This window comes from Drosophila serrata, unplaced genomic scaffold (genome assembly GCF_035046125.1).
Source record: "Drosophila serrata isolate PLE 108 unplaced genomic scaffold, ASM3504612v1 contig_275, whole genome shotgun sequence".
NCBI lineage: Eukaryota > Metazoa > Arthropoda > Insecta > Diptera > Drosophilidae > Drosophila > Drosophila serrata.
The window spans coordinates 904834-923442 of record NW_028257173.1 but is presented as its reverse complement, the minus strand read 5'-3'; the positions used below and the strand labels follow the sequence as shown (position 1 = coordinate 923442).

Sequence of the window (18609 nt, the reverse complement as noted above, 5' to 3'; positions counted from 1 at the left end):
TATTATAATAATTATATAGCAATTCTGAATTATATTATGAGGGATAGAATATTGTGAAAAATTAGTCCTTTAATAGTTATATGTTAGCTTTGAGAATTTTGATTTTTATGGAGACAGAGATTAAATTTTGCTTTTTAAACTTATTTGTTAGAGACAATTTACCTTAATAGTTTTAGTTTTAGTTCGTTTTAGTATTTAAAATATATATTTTTCAATATGAATCATTTGGGTTATAACTTTAAAATAAAACTATTTTGTTTAAATATTTCTAACACATTTTTCCTGGTTATTTGCAATTAGTTCTCTATTGATTTCCTTGTAAAAAATAAGTAACTTTCCGTAAATTATTTATTTACGTTATTTGTAATTTCCTCCCAACCCTTTGTAAGTCATCAATACCGCTGTGAGTAATGTTTCCAGTAATATTTCTTAATCTAGAAATTCATGACAGCCCTTGAAAAATATTTAGAGAAAACAGCTCACTTGAAGTTCTAAAATAATAATAAAATTTCAAACGCAGGTTCAATGACTCAGAGACAGAAATGATTTACCTGGTGAGTGTAAAGTGTGAAACACCTGGGAACTAATTAGTATGTGCACCCACATGGTCAACCGAAAATTGTGTATGTTCAGACAAAAGGTCTCCTCGAATGCCCCTCTTCCGAGGCGGGAAGTGGGATTTATGTTTCTGTCTGCCTGCTTAATCACATATAATTGAGTTCAATTTCATCTGCAAGTCAAGTTCCAGTTCCAGCATTTCTTCAACCCTTCGGATTCGAGTTTACAAAGTGTTAAATGCAGTTCATCAGGGTTCAAGAAACTCGGGGTCCCCAGATCCGATCTGAGGAAACTTGGGATGGTATATAGCATCCGGGGGGAATACCACGCCCCCGCTTCCCTGTCCGTCTGCGCCGGCTCAATTAACCCAAACTCATTTAGCATAATTTGAAAAATTACTTAATTGAAGAAAATAGAAATTTGTGGGAAAGCCACTTAACCGAGTGTCCGTCCATGTGCTGGCGAGATTAGGAAAGCCAATACTCTCAGGCTTCAATAAATAAAACAATTCAAACTGGGCGTTGAAATGCATGCTGACCATATATGGGGGAGCTAATTGAATGTACAAATTCAAGGGGGAAATAATTAAGAAATCATTAAGAAATATAGAATTTGAAAATGTTAATGAGCCCAACTTGGGTCTTCTTCATAATCAATGGGTTGCGTCTATAGGATTAGCTTAAGTTTAATTTAGTTATATGAATTTAAGCTACATTTAATACTTATCTTATTTTAGCTTTATATAATTTTAAGGCTCCTATAAATTGTAGTATAATTTTATACTATAGTATAATACAGAATCTTAAAAAGTTAATGAGCTTAACTCGGTTCTTATTTATTTTTGTTGACTCCTATATATTTTATTATACTAAAGCATGTTTTCAGTACCTTAATCTATAGATATTAAATACCAATGAAATAATAGTAGGAACTAAGCATCTTTGCTTAACATAGTAGATAGGGGACCCTTCAAAGGGCCCCCATTTTGTCGAACGATCATCGTAGGGTGACAGCAGCCAGGTGTTGTTAATTGTTGTGATTTGCACAACAATGAGAGTGGAGAAATAAATATATACGAGTTTGTTTTCAAACTGCGCATTAGAATCGCCAAAGGCAAAAAGGCGAAACACAATTGCCAACTGGTTTCAAGAGACACTCAGAACGCCAAACCAAAAACGATGACGTCGTCGGCAATTTCACATACCAAAAAATACTCAAGCATTAAAAAAAGGGCTTACATAATTCTCCAAAAAAGCAAATTATTATTAAAATAAAGCAACGTATTTCTTTGGGTGCGACGGAATTGTCTTCTTCGGAGTGCCGAGAGCGAAATGAAAATGAATAACGAGCCAAAAACGGCTGACATCACCCCAAACAAGTCGGCAAAAATTCTTGATATTTATGTACAAAAATACGTGTTGTGTGTTTATGTGTGTCAAACGATGGGAGCAAAAATAAGTAAATAAAAACCAAAACATTGCGCCAGCTTCTATACAAATTCGAATAAAAACAGAATTCAAACACGCAACGTACATACGAGAAACCGCTCCAAGTGAGCTGTCACAAATGAGCTTGAGCTTTACTCTGAGTGCAATTTCGAGTGGAAAATCCGAGTGAGATACTGTGGACAATGGGCTGGACGCTTTCTGGCATTTTTTCAGAGCCGGCTGCCCACAAACGCTCGCCAGTCGCCGTGCCATCAAGGTCTACCCGAAATAGTATTCTCGAAAAATTTCTCAAACACAACACAAGTGAAAATGGTGTCGAATGTGAAGCTTTTCCTGGGCCTCACCGTCCTGGCCACTCTGGCCTGCACGGGTATGCATTTTCCCGGAAATCCCCTAATTTCCAGAGTCAACAGATCCTCGCTTTTTTAGGGTATGCCATCAAGTGCTATCAATGTGATTCGATCACGAACCCGAAGTGCGGCGAGAAGTTCGAGAAGGATAGTAGCTATCTGCTGGATTGCTCCAAGATTGCCCCACCACGATTCCTGCAGAACTTCTTCCCCGTTCGCAATGCCACCGGTTGCCTGAAGAAGGTCTTGGACACGGGTAAGTCCGAGATCAAGATCGTGATCTCATCGCCATAAATCGATTGCCCACGCATATCCAAAAGAATGCTCAGTTGACCAATTAGCTTGATTAATTTTAATCAGACACAAGACGGAGGCTTGAAATCATAATAATAGTATGATTTTAGGGCAAGCAAAGGGTTCAACAGTTTTCCAAAAATAACTTTCACTAAGTCTTTCCGGCTTACATTTTCACTTTTGAAGTTGAAGAAAAGGTTTTTATAAGATGAAAGAAAAAGGTAGTCTGTTTATAAACCCCAAGTGAAGTTTTAAAGAAAATTTTAAGAAAAAAGTACTCAAATGTTATTGAAGATAATTTTAAGTTAATATATAAAGCAGTTTTTACAACATTTATATATTTTTCTAGTTAATAAATTTTTAAACAGGCAACAAATCAATAGAATATTAATATATAAAAATGAATTACATTTAAAAATATTACAATACATTAAATACTTCATTAGCTTTTTTAAATTTCTTTGTAAAATTAAACAAAAATATTAATGTTTTAAAAACAAACCAAATATCAAGGAGAACATCAAAGCATAGCACATTACCGTGAAGTATATTTAGAAATGCTCAAAATCCATGAGAAATATTGGATGCCTTCCAGTTTGATATATATTATATGTATTACCTACAGATTATAGGCATCACATGTGCCTGATCTATAAAGGAAGTGAATTGTTTTGTAAAGTCAGAGATAAGGTTAATCTGTGTGTTTACCATGTCTTCAAAGTCCGTGTCAGTCTTTTATTACAATCGCAATCTCTCTGTCCAAGTACCACTCTCCCTTTTTCGTTTACAATAAATTCATGATAAATATAGTATATGAACGGAGGCAACCCAGGGGAGATTAAGCCCTGTCCCTTAAGCAATCCGTTCGCTCCATTATAAATTCATCGGGGACAATGGATATGAATATCAGAAGTATTTGAGTTATTTGTTTAACATTTTCAGGCAATTTGTTTGATTGCCCAGCGAGTGTCGTGCATAAATATTCTCTGGGTGTACTATAGTTCTCGATTGTTTTCTGAATAATTAATGCCAGCAGTTTCTCATGGATTTCTCTGGGGGATCGGAGGAGTATTTATGCTCGGTGACCGCAAAACATCGCCACCGACAATTGTTTCTTAATTGCATTAACATTCGAGATACGCCTCGCTTCTCATTGCGAAAAACTCAGAACTCAGACAGGGGCGACCAAAGGAGTGGCAGCTGTAATTAACTCACTGACAAATAGTCATCCCACAAATTAGTCACAGCTATTTTGACCTGTACTTGAACGATGTTCCAGATATTAATTATATGAGGAAGCCGAGAAAAAGTGCTCTATATGGGCATGAATAATTATTAATTATGGAAGTGTGGGTGGAACAAATTTGAAAAGAAATGGGTCTTAACAAGCGAAAATTTTTGTGACTTTTATTAAAAATAATAATTTAGTAGTACTGGTATATAGTTTTATTGAGTTTTTCTGAGAAGCTCAATTAATTGAGTTTGATCAATAGAAATATATTATTTTTCATTGTTGTATGCAAGTCTATAAAAATAGAACTATGATTTCAGTATGATTTCACTATTGAAGAGCTAGCTATTTGAATTTTCCTTACCGATTATTATTACTTGTTTAAAGCCTGACTAATTACAGTTAAATCGTTTTCTGCCATTGCTAGAACAGATAATTAGGCTTTCATTTAATTGCCTAATCAATGATCAAGGTCATTTGGCAATAATTAAAGGGAAAAACACATATATGTACATATTACAATAGAATGTAAAATTGAGTTGTATAGAAAAACGAACAGTGGAAAATATTTATAAAATTAAAATGTTATTTTTAAAAGTTAAATAAAGAAAACAAGTTTAAAGTTTAAATTTATAATAAGCTTTGGATTAGTATAAGGTTGTAACTGCAATTTGATAGTTTACCTTTTGACTTTGTATGTAATAAGTGATTAATATTTTATAGCTGCAACACAGTTGTATACAATTTAAAAGCAATTCGAAGGCTTATAAAATAATATACCTATAATACTTAATTTAACTTATTAAATATAAGTTTTAATGGTTTTTTCCTATCCTTCCAGTGCCCAAGCATCCTCAGATCATTAGAAGCTGCTACTTTGGAGATGTTAGCAACACCCAGGTCGGTTGCCAGGACGATCCCTCGCTGTCCTTTGCCAAGCAGCTGGGCTGCGATGTCTGCACCAAGGACGAGTGCAACGGATCCACCTCCTTGGCCCCCGTGGCAGGAGCCATCCTGCTTTTCTTCGGCGTTGCCCGTCTGTTGGCCTAAGGGATTAATTCCTGATATGACATTGTAAACCTTCGTCAACATCGTAGTTGTTATGAGCTTTCTGCTTTAAAGGATCTATCTGCTTTAGTCACTTTTGAATCTCTGTTAATTGTTGTACACCACCTGTCGTGTCTTTTTTTCGCAATAAAATCATTTTATTTATTTGAAATAGCCATTTCCTTGATCGACCACTTAAGAGGGGGATTTTATGAGTGTTCATTTAATTAACTGTTGGTTTCTTTGCGACGCTCCCATATCATTGTCAGCGGAAAGTGAAAAACCTGTGCGTGCCTGGCCACACTTATCGAATTTTCCTCACCCACAAGAAATCTATTTTCCAATGCTCAATCTGCGGCGAGGTTCTCTTTTTCGTTGCTTAACTTTTGGAACTCTCTTGGCCTGACGATAATAGAACTGGCAGAAAAACCTGAAGAGTTCTCTCTGTGATTTTCCTCGCACACTCCTAGTTTTCCACCTCCCACGAGACCCCCTTTAGAAGCACTCCTGTTCCGGGGTAATGGGAAAAAACCAAAGAAGAAAAAAAAAAGGAAAACACAAAATGTTCATTAAAATTAGACAAATTAAAACGCTGAGCGATGACGCCAGGCGAAATGGCCATAAAGTTTTCCCTCACCGCATCGCACAACAAAAAAAAAAATATAAAAGAGAGCCGAACGGAAAAAGAGAAAAGTGCCAAGGAGTTGAATTTGGAAAATGCTTTTGGCATTCTTTTAGTTCGATTTCGTTTGCGGCCGTCGACTGACTGACGGCTCCAACACTATAGCCGGAAAAACCGCCACAAACAATTTAGAAACCGAAAAAGAAAAACTGAAAATAACTCGGGGAAAATTTTAACCGCAAAACTGTGTGAATCGAAAAGACGCGTGTTTACATTTAATTTCCCTACGTGCTTGGGCCAAACAAAATATGTAAAAGCCATTTGAAAGGAAATAAAATATATATTTATTTATTTTGAAGATATACATTTGAATTTTCGGATATACATACGTATGCGAGCGTGTGTTTTATATTTAAATAGCGTGTAGATCGCTTCAATTGACGTGCCGAGTGACGACGAATGAGCAGGGTTATATAGAACCTCTTGGCTTTAATTATTTTTAATAAAACCATCAAATTAAGAAAATCCCAAAATCCGCATAAACTTTGGTAGCTGGAAAAACAAAATTTCACAATTTTCAAAACAATGCGGCAGTATTTCCTTTTGTTTGGCGCGCTCATCTCGCTGCTGGCCTCAGGTTTGTTTTTGTTCTGTTTGTATTTGGATTTTGGTATTTTGTTTTGTGTTTTGTTTTTTTTTTTTGTGTTTTTTTGAACATTTTCTGCTGTCTGCTGTCCCCTGTCTGATCTCATTTCTGCCATAAATAAGAGGCATCTCTGATCTTTTCATCTCCCCAATGCCATTAGCTTACGGCATCAAGTGCTACGCCTGCGAATCCGTCTACGAGGCAAGTTGTGGCGAGGACTTCGAAGTGGAGAATCATTTCAAATACGACTGTGCCTTCATAGCCCCACCGCGGTTTCTGGAGAACGATCTGAGTAGTCCGAATGCCACGGCCTGTTTAAAGCGGGTCTTCAAGGGTGAGTTTATGCAGGGACTTTAATTACTATTTACAACAAAAACTATATCCGAATAATAAGATGAAATTTACTATTATTAAACTTTCAATAGGACTAAAAATTAAGCTGTATTTGATTTTAATAGTCTGCATACTCATCATAAAATTAAACTTGTATCAATTGTTGTATTCCTCCAAACATGTCTAATTCGACTCAGCTTTCGATGCTGATTAAGAATATATATGGCTTATAGGGTCGGAAATGACACTTTCAATGTGGGAAAGCTGACGGAAAAGTCAGGGTCAGTTTTCAAAGTAAGAGAATTTATATTTAAGTTAGGCTGTTAACTGTTATACGTTTTAAGTATGACTATAAATTAAAACGTAATTAATGGGGTCCATGGCAATTTGGAAAACAATATACAATCTGTGTATGTATGTATGTATGTATGTATATAAATAGTATAATTATCATGACTGAACTTACCAGAGTAGAGGGCAATGGTTCCTTCCAGTCCAGAGTTACATTTTTGATGACGTGGGCTTTAGCTGGTATCATCAGCTTCTTCCTGGTTATACAGATATTTTGCATTGGTCACGTCGAAGCCAAATCACTATCAACATTACTATCACTTCCACTGTCACTTCCACTATCACCTTCACTATCACTTGAGATGTTAACAGCAGCTTCCCCACGGACAGAATGAGGCCGGTCCGACGGGAGTACCTGTATTTATAGTCGCCGGGTAGCGAGAGCAGAGAAAGTGAGAGCGAGAGAGTAAGAGTTATCTCTAGAGAGGAGCATAGACAGATAGAGGGAAAGTGGTTCCCCTAGAGATACACAAAGAGAGTGAGAGGGAGAGACCCAGGGGAATAGAAATTCAGAGGCTTAGAGATAGAGAGGGAGCGACGTGCAATCGATCATAACAATCAAACAATTAATGTTTGTGTTACCTTTAATTAAGAGACCAGTATTTAAATATTTAATATGTAAATAATTAAATATGTTAGCAATTTTTGACAATTTCGAAGATGTAATTAACTATCATAACTAACCAAAAAATTCATTAATTTAATTCTGAAAACTTTTCTGTGTTAGTTTTGCTAAAGCTAACAAACCTTATTACTCAGTTTTAACACTATAAAAATGTAATTTTTTATTATCTTTTGACAATTTTAACGATGTAACCCCTAGATCAACGATATATATGAAATATGGGACCGGAAATGAGTTCTTAACTGCCTTTCACACTTCTCACTAAAATTTTAAGACCCTGAAAACATGAATTCTTCAGACAACTTTTACATCCTTGGGGAGACATCTTTCTTAGCAATCCGTAGCTACTTAATCCCAAATGATTTGTGACGCACATCATAAAAAAATAAATTTAATAATTAGCAAAACAAACTATGCATTATATTCCTGCGTATACAAAACAGCTGTGGCCTTATTTCAAAAATATTCAAATATTCCGTAGATTGTCGTTGATATCATTCTTTCAGATACATATAAAACCATTAAATTCGAGCGTATAAAATATAGGTTTATTTATATTACAACTGCCCGAAAGTAGACTAACACAATATTTATTTTCCGTAGAAAATGGCGTACGGAAGATCGTCAGAGGATGCTATTTCGGTGAGACAAATGCCACCGATGTAGGATGCCGGATGGATCCCACACTGATCGCCGTCCAGAATGCCACCTGTCATGTGTGCGACAATGAGAACTATTGCAATGCAGCGGATGCACTACATCGGAAAATCTTCTCCAGTATTCTATTGTTTCTCTTGGCTACACAACTCCTCTGATGAGATGGATCAAAGAAAATGCAAAATAAAAGGCAAACCACACCAGACACACACACACACACACACCCAAAGCTTAGTTCAATTTAGATAGATTTTCTAGAATTTCCCAAGCAAATGTATCACATGTAGTAGCACCACCCAGCCATTTAGGACTAATTAGACGCGAATCTGCTCCACTGTGTGCTAATGGTCAATCAGGGGGCAAACAGGGCGTATGAGCAATATTAGCGGACATGAGCCGAAAAGCTGGCAAACAAAACACAAACGCGATCCGAATAGAAAACTAATAAAAACTAATTTTACACAGAATGCCAAATTGTTTATTTGTACGAAATGCCACTAATGAACTTTTGCCTGAATGCCTGCTGACATCATTTGAAATAAATGGCTCCCAACTATGGCTGTGGCTATGGCTATGGATATATGGATATAGGGAAGGGCAAGCCTGTCTATATATCTTGGAAACACCTACACCTCCTCCTTGCTTACCACAATGTCAACACACAGGGTAGGTAGTTTAGTCAGGAAAATGCCAATGCGAACCAAGACGAACGCTCACGAAGGAGACATGGAAAATCTTTGCGTTGTTTTGAAAATCAAATTCACATTCTGAATGTGATTGTTCGTTCGCACAGTTCAGTTCAGTTCAGTTTAGTTTCGCTTCAGTCTCAGTTCTGTTCAGTTTCGGTTCAGTCGCGTGTGTGCAACGCTTCGAGTCGGTGGTCGGATCGTGGCTATATAGCTCTGGCCCCTCTCTATATCTCGATCATGTGATTACAATCGGTTCGTTAGCTGTGCGAAGACAACATCTGTGTGCTCCCGTAGACGTATCTCTATAGCGATTGACTCAGCATCAGTATACCCCATCGGACAGTGGGATCAACTGTTTTCGGGGGCGTGCGATGGCGACTATGGTGATTGCGATGCTGCCCCTACGTGCTCTTGTCTGTCTCTATTTGCTCGTCACGCTGGCCAGCTCAGGTGAGATTCCACATTCGCCTCCACGAACTCATCTCTCATTCGCACAAAAAATAAAGAACGTTTTTTTATGATTATTAAAGGTATTCTTTTTTAAAGCTACTAACAAACTACAGCTTCTTAGTTTGTATTCTTATCAGTTGACTAAAAACTGGTCTTTTAACTAAACTTGTTTCCGCATGGCTTTGCAATAAGTCCAAATGGTTAAATATATTCTTTTGTTTTGCTTGAAATCGGCTAAAAGTTGTATATACTTATGATTTAGACTTTCTAAGCGGCATACATTTAGAAAATTAAATTCTTGAAAATATAAACTTAATAACGAACGAAATGAATTAATCAAATTGCTTGCAACATACATTTTGCTTATTTGTTAATTTTGATTTAAACCTCTAAAAATATGTGTATTTTTCATCAGACATTATAACAAAAATTAACTCATGAATAAAATATGTATATAAACCATTGTTTATTATCATTTATTTTTTTCTGTGCTCTCTGGTTGACACACATATTTACGCATGTCGTCATCACCCAGCGCGGGCCATTACCTGCTACGAATGCGATTCCGTCAATAATCCCGGGTGTGGGGAGCAATTCGCTAGCGATGACATAGCCACAACGGACTGCGAAGTGGTGGCGGACTTGCGGTCCCCAGGAACGGAGCCCACCTGCCTCACCAAGTACCATGAGGGGGGTGAGTATATAAACCATAAAATATGCTATAAAACTCACACAATTCCTCTATATCCTTGTGTAGGTCCTGGAGAATCACGTTTCGTGCGTCGTTCCTGCTACTATGGTGACTCCTCGCCGGCTGGGATGAATTGTGACGAACAGCCGGATCCCGTGGTGCCGTTCCTGACCTTCCTGGGATGTACACTATGCAACACAGATCTGTGCAATGCAGCACCAAGGGGCATCTCTGTTCCTCTGTCCTTATATGCAGCTCTTGCCACATTTGGTTTGCTTGAATTACTTGTCAACTAACGAACAAAGAATACTCTCACTTCATTTCGATGTATCCTATTACCCGATATAAACTTTAAAGTATTGAAAAACAGAAAACTCATGAATCCTATATACAAAACTAACCACTTTAAGGACTTGTTAGAGACGTTATTTATATATTTTTTTTAATTTTCATTTTATTTGATTTTGTTTCCGTTGGTTTTTTTATACATCCACTAAAATGATTTAACATACATATATCTTTATAATAATAATATAATTATTCTTGTTTGATTTTAATATAATTTATTTACTGAATAAATTTTCTCGTCTCCTATTATTTATCTGCCTGTGTGTCTATGTCGGTGTGTGTGTGTATTGTAATTAGAATTTATGAATTACAAAATATGCATAAATTAAATAAAAATAAAAATAACACACACTGTTGCTGTTTCACTTAGCAGTTAATCATACTCAATATATATACTTGTTGTTGTTGATCTTCAGAAACACATTTCGATTTTTGCATATATTTCCAGTTGCTTGTGTAAATTATTGTATGTGGGGATATATCATCTTAGCTGCGGATTATATTCATGTCACTTGCTGGGCTACACATAAATAACATTCAAATATAAATATATATGGATATTTTGTATCAAGATATCGGTGTTTAAACTACACATTGAGAACAATTCAGATAGAAAACAATTTATGTACAAAAGATATTACTTTTTCTCAACAGTTTTTTTTTTGTTTTGTTTGTTTTTTGCTTTACCAAATACTGTCTATGTTGGCCAGTGCCCCGAGGGAGTCTCTCCTCAAAAACACAATCCTGTCTCTCTCCCAGCAGCACTTTCCGACAACTTAAGCTCTATCAACAATTATTCATATTATCAATTCAATCAGCGTGTACGAATTAGTCAACCAAAAATACAGTAAAACTTATTATTCTCTTACGATTCATCATAAATCACACACTCTGAAACAAATAACAAACAGATTTGCTTTTACTCAATTATTTTCGCTTTGCCTTGGCTTTTTTTATATGGATCAACTTTTGTTAATTGGGGTTCGATTATTTCGTATGCCATATACTATATATTTATATATATATAATGCTGCACATATACATTGAATCATAGTAACAACAACACAGAGAGTTTTGTTTAAAACCTAAAGGCTATTATTTATCATATTTAGTTTGCCGTTCCACTGCTGCTCTCACGGCCACAGATTGCAGGTGTAACATTTATAATAATTTCAGGGATTTGTTTGATCTTCGGGTGCGGGATTTTGTGGAGTACCAGCTCCGCAATTATGTTGTGGAGTGCTCTTTCCTGCAATCTGTGCCGGCGGCTCCTTCTCCTAAAATTTTCGTTGTCGTTCTTTGAATTCCATTAACAATTCGCTTGAGTAGTGCAACGATCTCAATAAACTATCCGAATCTGCAGTCACTCAAAGGCCAAGTGGGGATGTGGTGGAGATGAAGCGGAATGAACGGAAACACGCCATGTTCTTGCTTTTTCATTTAAACATAAAAATTGACTAGAAAAGAGGTGCAAAAATTTTTTTGTTGTGGAGGTGTGAGTGAGCAAAAAAGAAAATTTCGTTGGAATGGAATCTTAAGATATTTATATTGATTGTTCTCCCGTTTTTGTTTGTTGTTTATGTAGCCTTCAACTTGTAATACATTTCATCATTCGTTTTTCGTTTTGAGATCAATTGCACATGGGGGGTGAGGGGCGCTCATTTCCCACTTTCCCCACATTTCCTAACTCGGCACTTTGCAAAGTGACTACAAACTCGGATAGTTATTGTTTTGTATCATTTTGTGGGCTATAAACTATATAGTACATATATCTGTAGTATCTTCTGAGCATATATCATGGTCGGCAACAGCGCTAAACTAATCGAAAGATGTTTGGTTTTTTGCTTTATCTCTATATATATTTTGTTTTGCGACCAACTGATTGGGAGACAACTTTTTGAAACATTCCAGTTTTTGTTTTGTTTTGTTTTCAATCCAATTTACACAAGTTACACTTTCTTCTATACACATAGCAATAATAATAATATTAATAACATTAATAACGAATTCAGTCAAGTCAGTAAATTTGGTTTACAGAAAGAAAAAATACATACATATAGTTTTAAACTAAATGAAATATTACAACGCTAATAAACAATAATAATAATAATAATAATGAATTTTGCAGCCCAAAAGTTTTCTGGTGTTTGTTGTGTTTTCTGCTTTCGTTTTTTTCTTTAAGGAATATTTTGTTTTTCTTTGCTGCTTTAGAAATACATGATTTACATTTAGATATACACTTTTATAATATAATTCATTATGCATATATGCTTGTATAGTATATATATATATAGTATATGTAAAGGGGTTATATAACAACTAGTGTATTGTAATTTCAAAGCTTTGCGTTTTGAAACATATGAACTCACAGAGTATTTCCATTATATAATATATAATTTTTGTTTTCCATTTTTGTTTTGTTTTCTGTTTTTTTTTTTTTCATTAACATTTAACACTTAACAAGCTTGCTGCTTGGCCACACTTTCGATACATATATTTATAAATAAGCTTTTATAAATGTTTACACATTTTCTCATCTCGGTTTATATCATCCTCGGCATCCGCCCATTGAGGCGGAAACGAAAGCAATCTGCAGGTTCTTGAGTTGGGTATATATATAGGAAACGCGGGGGGGAAGGTCGAACAATTTGGCGCTTGGCTGAGCGAGCACTTGATCATCGGCGGGCAATATCTCGGTCAGACTGAAAAAGGAGTTTTAGATGCCCACAAAGCCATAGACCTCCAGTACACGGATCTCGAAATCTCCCGACGGACACAGGGGCGGATTATTGAAGGTCTTGCAGCTGTCCGTCTTGCCAAATCTTATATTCTCATCCATCCAGATGGCCTGACCCTCGCTAAAAATAATAATTGATAAACAATTAAACCAATAAGTACGTTATATAGGGTACAATCTTTTAAACATACCCGCCACCAATGGTGATCATCTTGGAGTCGGCCGCCATAAACAGCTCGGAACTGTGGCCCAGATCCTTGTCGCCCTCAATGCCCACCCAGGGATATTTGGCTCGCTCCGGATACAAAGAGAACAAAAATGTTTCGCCGGTGCCAAAGTAGGCCTGTCGCTGGCCCTTGTCATCTTTGACATTCCTTTCAAACCAGCGCGAGGAGCAATAGGCGCCAAATACCTAAAAAATGAAGATAAATATTAATTAATTGGATATGGGACATGGTTCTCATTACACTCACCTCATTATTGCACGTCTTGATCATGAGCAGCGTGGGCTCATGCTGCTCCACCCGGACGTAGAAGGTGGTCAGGGAGCAGCCATGCTCCTCCGTGGTATACAGCAGCACCGGTTGGTACATTGTTATCCTCACGGGCAGCCAGGACCACAGCGTGAATAGCTAATGGAAAGAGCGTACAAGAAGCATTATTAACAACTGATATTAAACAATATTAGAGGCATTAACTTGGCTACAACTACGAGTAACGTATTTGAAAAAAGGGGTAGCAATTAGCCAAATGACAGAACAAAATACATAAGTTGGCATTGGGTAGAGAGTAGAGTGAAAAGAACATGAGCTAAAAGGGTCAACAAGTCAAAAAGGTAAACAACTAAAAGCCAGGGTTAATAAACAAATACAACACAACGCTCGATGATGACTAAAAAACTACAACAAAAAAACAAAAGTAAACTACGGCACAGTTCAGGTCGAACTGTAGGCAGCAGCAGTAGCAGCGGCGCAGGCGCGACAGCAGCAATGCTTGTTAAACTGGCTGTCAAACTGTAAGCTGGTTTTTTATGAATTTTTTGATTCTCTGCCAAATGAATTCTTCACAGATGAACTATCGGGAAAATAACTAACATTAAATGACAACTGCAGGACGGGAGACACAGGAGGACTTTGCCTACAATGGCATACGGAATGGAAAAACAGATTGAAATTTTGAATGAGGGAAAAGGAATTTCATTCGCTTTCTTCTATGAAACAAATGTAATGGATGGATGGGATATATAATGACAAATGGAATATTTATGGGATTAAAAAACAGGTTGTTTTTGGAGGGTTTGTCAATATGCAATGCAATGCTTACAAATTGTCTATCCGTCCAGGTTTTTATGAAATTCTTTGTGCCCGGCAAACCAAAATGCTATGAAAAGATATATAGATGTGATATATAGCAAAACAAATTATATGCAATAATGGCGGATGAGAGTTGAGGGGGACACAAATGAGAACGATCTCCTATATATATTCTTATGCCCTCCTCTTGACCTATTTTAAAGAAACAATATATATACGATGAATATAAAATAAACTGACTGGCAACTCATAAAAGGTAAAAATCAATTAGAAACTAAGAATCGAAATCAATTCTGTTTGAATTTCTAGCAATTCATGCAGTTTTTGTGGCTTGAATGGAATGTGAGCCAAAAGCATTGATAAATATTTGGGATATAGAATGTATGTATATATTTATAATACGATTTTAAAGTGTGTTCTCAGTTGGTGTCGAATATTGAAGTGGAGTTTGTTTTTTGATTTTGACTTTGACTTTTCACTTACATCTTCGTTCTTACAAGCTTGACTTTTCAGATTGTGTATGGGATAAACGCCCATCGCGATGGCTCTATGACCGGGCGACTTTTCGCCCTATATATATATATTTATAATATATATATTTATGATTTATACATATAATCATGATGTTGATGGATGGAATATTTAACAGTTATGGCACCCAATATGAACCCGCGGATATGCATTTTTCATCGATGTATCGAAAATATATGTTTACATTGATCAAGCGTACGCAAATTTATATTGATTTTGTTCGTTTTGCAATTATTTATTATTTGGTATGGTTTATTGTTAATATTCATTCATTCGTTGCCAAGGCAGCAAAAAAAGGTACAAGAAAAATAGAAAATAACATTTTATTTATAGATATATGTTGATTTTTCATATAAGAGGAGCAATAATTGCACATTTCAGGATTAATTTTTGGTTTGGTTTCTGTTTTGTTTATGTAAGTATTTTTTGTATGTGAGTATATATTTGGCCTTTTATTACAACGGAAAAGCAAAAGAAATGAATATTAAAAGAAGCTGTATTATATTGTGTGGTTATATTTTATAAATGTGGTTATTGTGTTGAGGCTGTGCTTTCGCTTTGATTGACAAGTAACGAGGAACGAATAAGAAATTCAGCAAGAAGTTAGATCATTCAGCGAAACAAAAGAAAAAACATAAACACAACGCAAAAGTCAAGTGGCAGCAGAACGAACGAACACAAAATCGAGTCGAATCAGGGGAATATTTGGGAATTAACTGAATTTCTCGAATTATTGAACTTTATTTCAGTTATTTCCAAAGCTATATACACACACAATCATGTGTTTTTGAATTATAATTAATAATTTCCCTAATTTATCATGCGATACATTCATTCAAGCGCTCTTTTCTTGCCCGCAAAACAAACTCTCAATCGACTCGAGGGAGAAAGTTAATAAATTTCAAAAGGAAAACCAAGAACATAACAAGCAGAATCAATCGAACATCAGCAGCATTATCACAGTATTGTCTTTAGGATAATAATTTTTGATTGTATAATTCTTTTTCTAGCCTCATACCAAATTGCGACAGCTCTCGGAGTGCAGCTTCTGGTTTTTTTGGTTTTGATATTTGTTTTTTATTTGGGTGCGTTGTTTTGTTGTTTCAAAAGTTGTCGAAGAGAAGTTGTTGTGAGAGAGGAACATAAACAGAAAACGAATAAAAAATAAATCAGAGATTACCATTAGACGAGGTGTTTCATTGTTTGTTTTAAGTGCTGTGCTGTGCTGTGTAAATTGAACGAACGGAATATGCCTAGCTCGGTTTCTGTTTGTCTTTTTTGTATATTTCTAAAATCTCTGTATTATGTATTATGTTTATTCAGTGTGATGGTGGTGTTGGGGTTTAGGGTGTGTGTCGAAAAATGGGGGTTTGCATACCTCTCGGATGGTCAGGGTGTGCGACATCATCTGAATGTTGACCTGCGACTGACTAGTGGGCAGATTATCACTTGAACGCGATTTGATTAATTGCTTCGAACCGCTGGTGAGCACGGAACGGCTTTTTAGTAGCATTTCAGTCTTGATAAATATTCTAGAAATATACTGGGTACTGTGGAAAGCAAATATAAAATCAGAATTAGTTACATTTCCTCGACTCTTAGCTGAATGAATAGCTCACCTCAGTCCCCTAATACTAAAGGCGGCATGGAGCAACTTCGCCGGCGACACTGGTATCTTCTTGCAGAACTTAATCAACGCATTGCCAATGTCATTTTTAATATTATCCGGACTCCATTCGTTGTTCGACTGACACTCCTTGTGAAACAGATTGAGTATGACGAGGGCCACGCGATACAGGACCTTGATGCCCTCGTGGAAATAGCAGTCCATGATCCGCACCAGATGCTGGAAGGGAAGACCGGCTAGAATCCACCAGCACCAGTCCATGAAGACACGCTCCAGCTTCAGGCCCGGGCAAATACGTTGGAAATACGAAGTTGCACTTTTCTGCAGGGAAAAGAAACATTTCATTTTGTTAATTAATAAATGAAATGATTGATGGGGCATGATAGACTACTCACCGTGTGCTTTTTGGCTATCTGCATCACCGTCTTCCAGGTGACCTCGTGCTGTAGTTTGGTTTGATTGATGAATACCTTCTCCTTGCTGCCCACCAGACCGGCCAGGCACACATACGCCTCCTCCTCTGCAAAAGTTAAAAGAGTAAATTAAATATTAGTTTCCAAAACTGACTGATAAATATTTAAATGTTCTTAATCCCCTTCTTTTGTTTATTTACTGCTCATTAGATATAATCAAATATCCCACACGTCGTATACGTAATATTTGATATTTAATACGCCCCGTTGGCCAGTTGTTGTAAGTGTAAGATCGTATGGCAGTCAGTTTTTCCAACAATTATCTATTTAATAACAGGCCTAACCTTAGCCACAATTTATGCAGTCCCCCGCAAACCCATATCCGCTACTAATTTAAATTTAGAACTATGGAACTATGGAACTGAATTAGCAACTAGCACTAGCATCTCGATGGCATTTGTGGTGGAAGCAAGTAGTGGCATTACCGCAATGACGCAGCGCAAATTGAATCTAGAATGCGTTGAGAATCAGTCGGTCGTTGGTTTTATAATGCACTTTGACCAGCGTCATCGCCTTTGCCATTTTCCACATGCCATTTCCCCCCAGCCCCTGCCACATCCCTCTTCAATTTTCCATAATTAGCTGGCACAATTTTATCAACGAGCTTGCGAGATGTGCGTTCGTTTTGATTATTTGATTTTGAAATTAGATCAAATTATGCAATGTCGTAGATACACTCAAAGGAAAAATGTAGAAGATATATATTCTAGTTAAATATAGATAAGAAATCATATAATTAAGGAGCCTACCTACAGTAATCACAATTATTTTTGCTTGTATAGAACATAATATTAATAAATATTCTCATTTTAAACCTCTATTCTCTCCGAGTGTATCAAGCTGCTCTAAAAATATTCTCCCAGCGTTGTGCTCGAGTTATTTTCTTGACTGTCGTGAGCGATTCATTAGCACAACTCGCAAAGTCTGATTAAAAATCAACCGAAAAAGTGGTAAAAATTTGTCAGGCATTTAAAATGTAATTGTAACTTATCGATCAATTAGCAATCAGTCAAGTCCCAGGATTAGCGGGGGTCTCAAAATTTAATTTAGATACTGAACCGATGTGAACTCCCTTTCTTCCCGCCTTAAATCCCCTCAATTGATTCGCTGCATTACAAAGTTTAATTACTTTCAAATGCCGAGGAATAAACAAAAGAGCGTTATCAGCGGATTTTGCCGGCTTATCAGTGGATTACTCCGGCCAAAGGCGGTTCCACTTAGCTTCTCCCGGGCCTGCTCTCGATTATCAAGGGATCGGAGCAGAGTCTGGAGTACATGCATTCTATATAGTGGGTTGAACTTTATTTTTATCTGTTGCGGAACGACGCCTGGCTGGCAAACATTTGATAAGTTTATTAAATATTTAAGGGCCTCCTTAAGCTAGCTAGCTTACGGCGCTATTTATAAACACATGACGTTAATATATGGAAATTTGCCATTGCAATTGCAATAATCTGCACACATTCAGCTCAAATTTTAATGACCCATCATCATCATCATTATCAGTCGGCGGGCAGAAGTAAACAATTTCCAATTGAAATTAATCAAAGAACACAACTGCAGTGCCACTAATTAGGCAATTAAAGTG

At 36.5% G+C, this 18609-nt stretch overlaps 4 protein-coding genes across 40 annotated transcripts in view; 3 read left to right on the top strand and 1 right to left on the bottom strand.

Annotated features, from left to right (window-relative positions):
• The first annotated feature begins 1577 nt into the window (after positions 1–1577).
• On the top strand, positions 1578–5100 carry LOC110187273 (UPAR/Ly6 domain-containing protein bero-like). The gene is made up of 3 exons (XM_020956661.2): positions 1578–2376; positions 2436–2612; positions 4723–5100. The coding sequence occupies exons 1-3, from the start codon at positions 2316–2318 to the stop codon at positions 4929–4931; spliced, it is 447 nt and encodes a 148-aa protein (XP_020812320.2). The 5' UTR covers positions 1578–2315; the 3' UTR covers positions 4932–5100.
• Positions 5101–5273: 173 nt separating this feature from the next.
• On the top strand, positions 5274–8629 carry LOC110187274 (UPAR/Ly6 domain-containing protein bero). The gene is made up of 3 exons (XM_020956662.2): positions 5274–6187; positions 6357–6530; positions 8109–8629. Exons 1-3 carry the CDS (start codon positions 6136–6138, stop codon positions 8318–8320), a joined length of 438 nt encoding a protein of 145 aa, XP_020812321.2. The 5' UTR covers positions 5274–6135; the 3' UTR covers positions 8321–8629.
• A 222-nt stretch (positions 8630–8851) lies between these two features.
• Positions 8852–10689, top strand: LOC110187266 (UPAR/Ly6 domain-containing protein bero). The gene is made up of 3 exons (XM_020956654.2): positions 8852–9301; positions 9837–9995; positions 10059–10689. The coding sequence occupies exons 1-3, from the start codon at positions 9223–9225 to the stop codon at positions 10286–10288; spliced, it is 468 nt and encodes a 155-aa protein (XP_020812313.2). The 5' UTR covers positions 8852–9222; the 3' UTR covers positions 10289–10689.
• Positions 10690–10694: 5 nt separating this feature from the next.
• Positions 10695–18609, bottom strand: part of sky (GTPase-activating protein skywalker) — a 49325-nt gene continuing 41410 nt past the window's right edge. For 15 of the 37 annotated variants that reach the window (XM_086834931.1, XM_086834933.1, XM_086834936.1 and 12 more), the window contains 7 exons: positions 16944–17068; positions 16541–16869; positions 16300–16471; positions 14874–14960; positions 13551–13709; positions 13269–13489; positions 10695–13198 (listed from right to left, as the gene is read on the bottom strand). In XM_086834931.1, coding sequence (XP_086691057.1) covers positions 13057–13198; positions 13269–13489; positions 13551–13709; positions 14874–14960; positions 16300–16471; positions 16541–16869; positions 16944–17068 — 1235 coding nt within the window. In that variant the 3' untranslated portion in view covers positions 10695–13056. Of the gene's footprint in view, positions 13199–13268; positions 13490–13550; positions 13710–14400; positions 14458–14873; positions 14961–15939; positions 15970–16299; positions 16472–16540; positions 16870–16943; positions 17069–18609 lie in introns of all 37 variants that reach the window. The other 22 variants (XM_086834948.1, XM_086834949.1, XM_086834952.1 and 19 more) reach the window with 6 other exon arrangements.

Bases quoted from the DNA above. Each gene is read 5' to 3' on its own strand.
- LOC110187273 (XM_020956661.2), top strand. From the start codon at position 2,316: ATGGTGTCGAATGTGAAGCTTTTCCTGGGCCTCACCGTCCTGGCCACT. The intron at 2,377-2,435 runs GTATGCATTTTC...TCGCTTTTTTAG, and splicing joins GGCCACTCTGGCCTGCACGG to GGTATGCCATCAAGTGCTAT. The intron at 2,613-4,722 runs GTAAGTCCGAGA...CTATCCTTCCAG, and splicing joins GAAGAAGGTCTTGGACACGG to TGCCCAAGCATCCTCAGATC.
- LOC110187274 (XM_020956662.2), top strand. From the start codon at position 6,136: ATGCGGCAGTATTTCCTTTTGTTTGGCGCGCTCATCTCGCTGCTGGCC. The intron at 6,188-6,356 runs GTTTGTTTTTGT...CAATGCCATTAG, and splicing joins CATCTCGCTGCTGGCCTCAG to CTTACGGCATCAAGTGCTAC. The intron at 6,531-8,108 runs GTGAGTTTATGC...TATTTTCCGTAG, and splicing joins TTTAAAGCGGGTCTTCAAGG to AAAATGGCGTACGGAAGATC.
- LOC110187266 (XM_020956654.2), top strand. From the start codon at position 9,223: ATGGCGACTATGGTGATTGCGATGCTGCCCCTACGTGCTCTTGTCTGT. The intron at 9,302-9,836 runs GTGAGATTCCAC...GTCATCACCCAG, and splicing joins CGTCACGCTGGCCAGCTCAG to CGCGGGCCATTACCTGCTAC. The intron at 9,996-10,058 runs GTGAGTATATAA...ATCCTTGTGTAG, and splicing joins CACCAAGTACCATGAGGGGG to GTCCTGGAGAATCACGTTTC.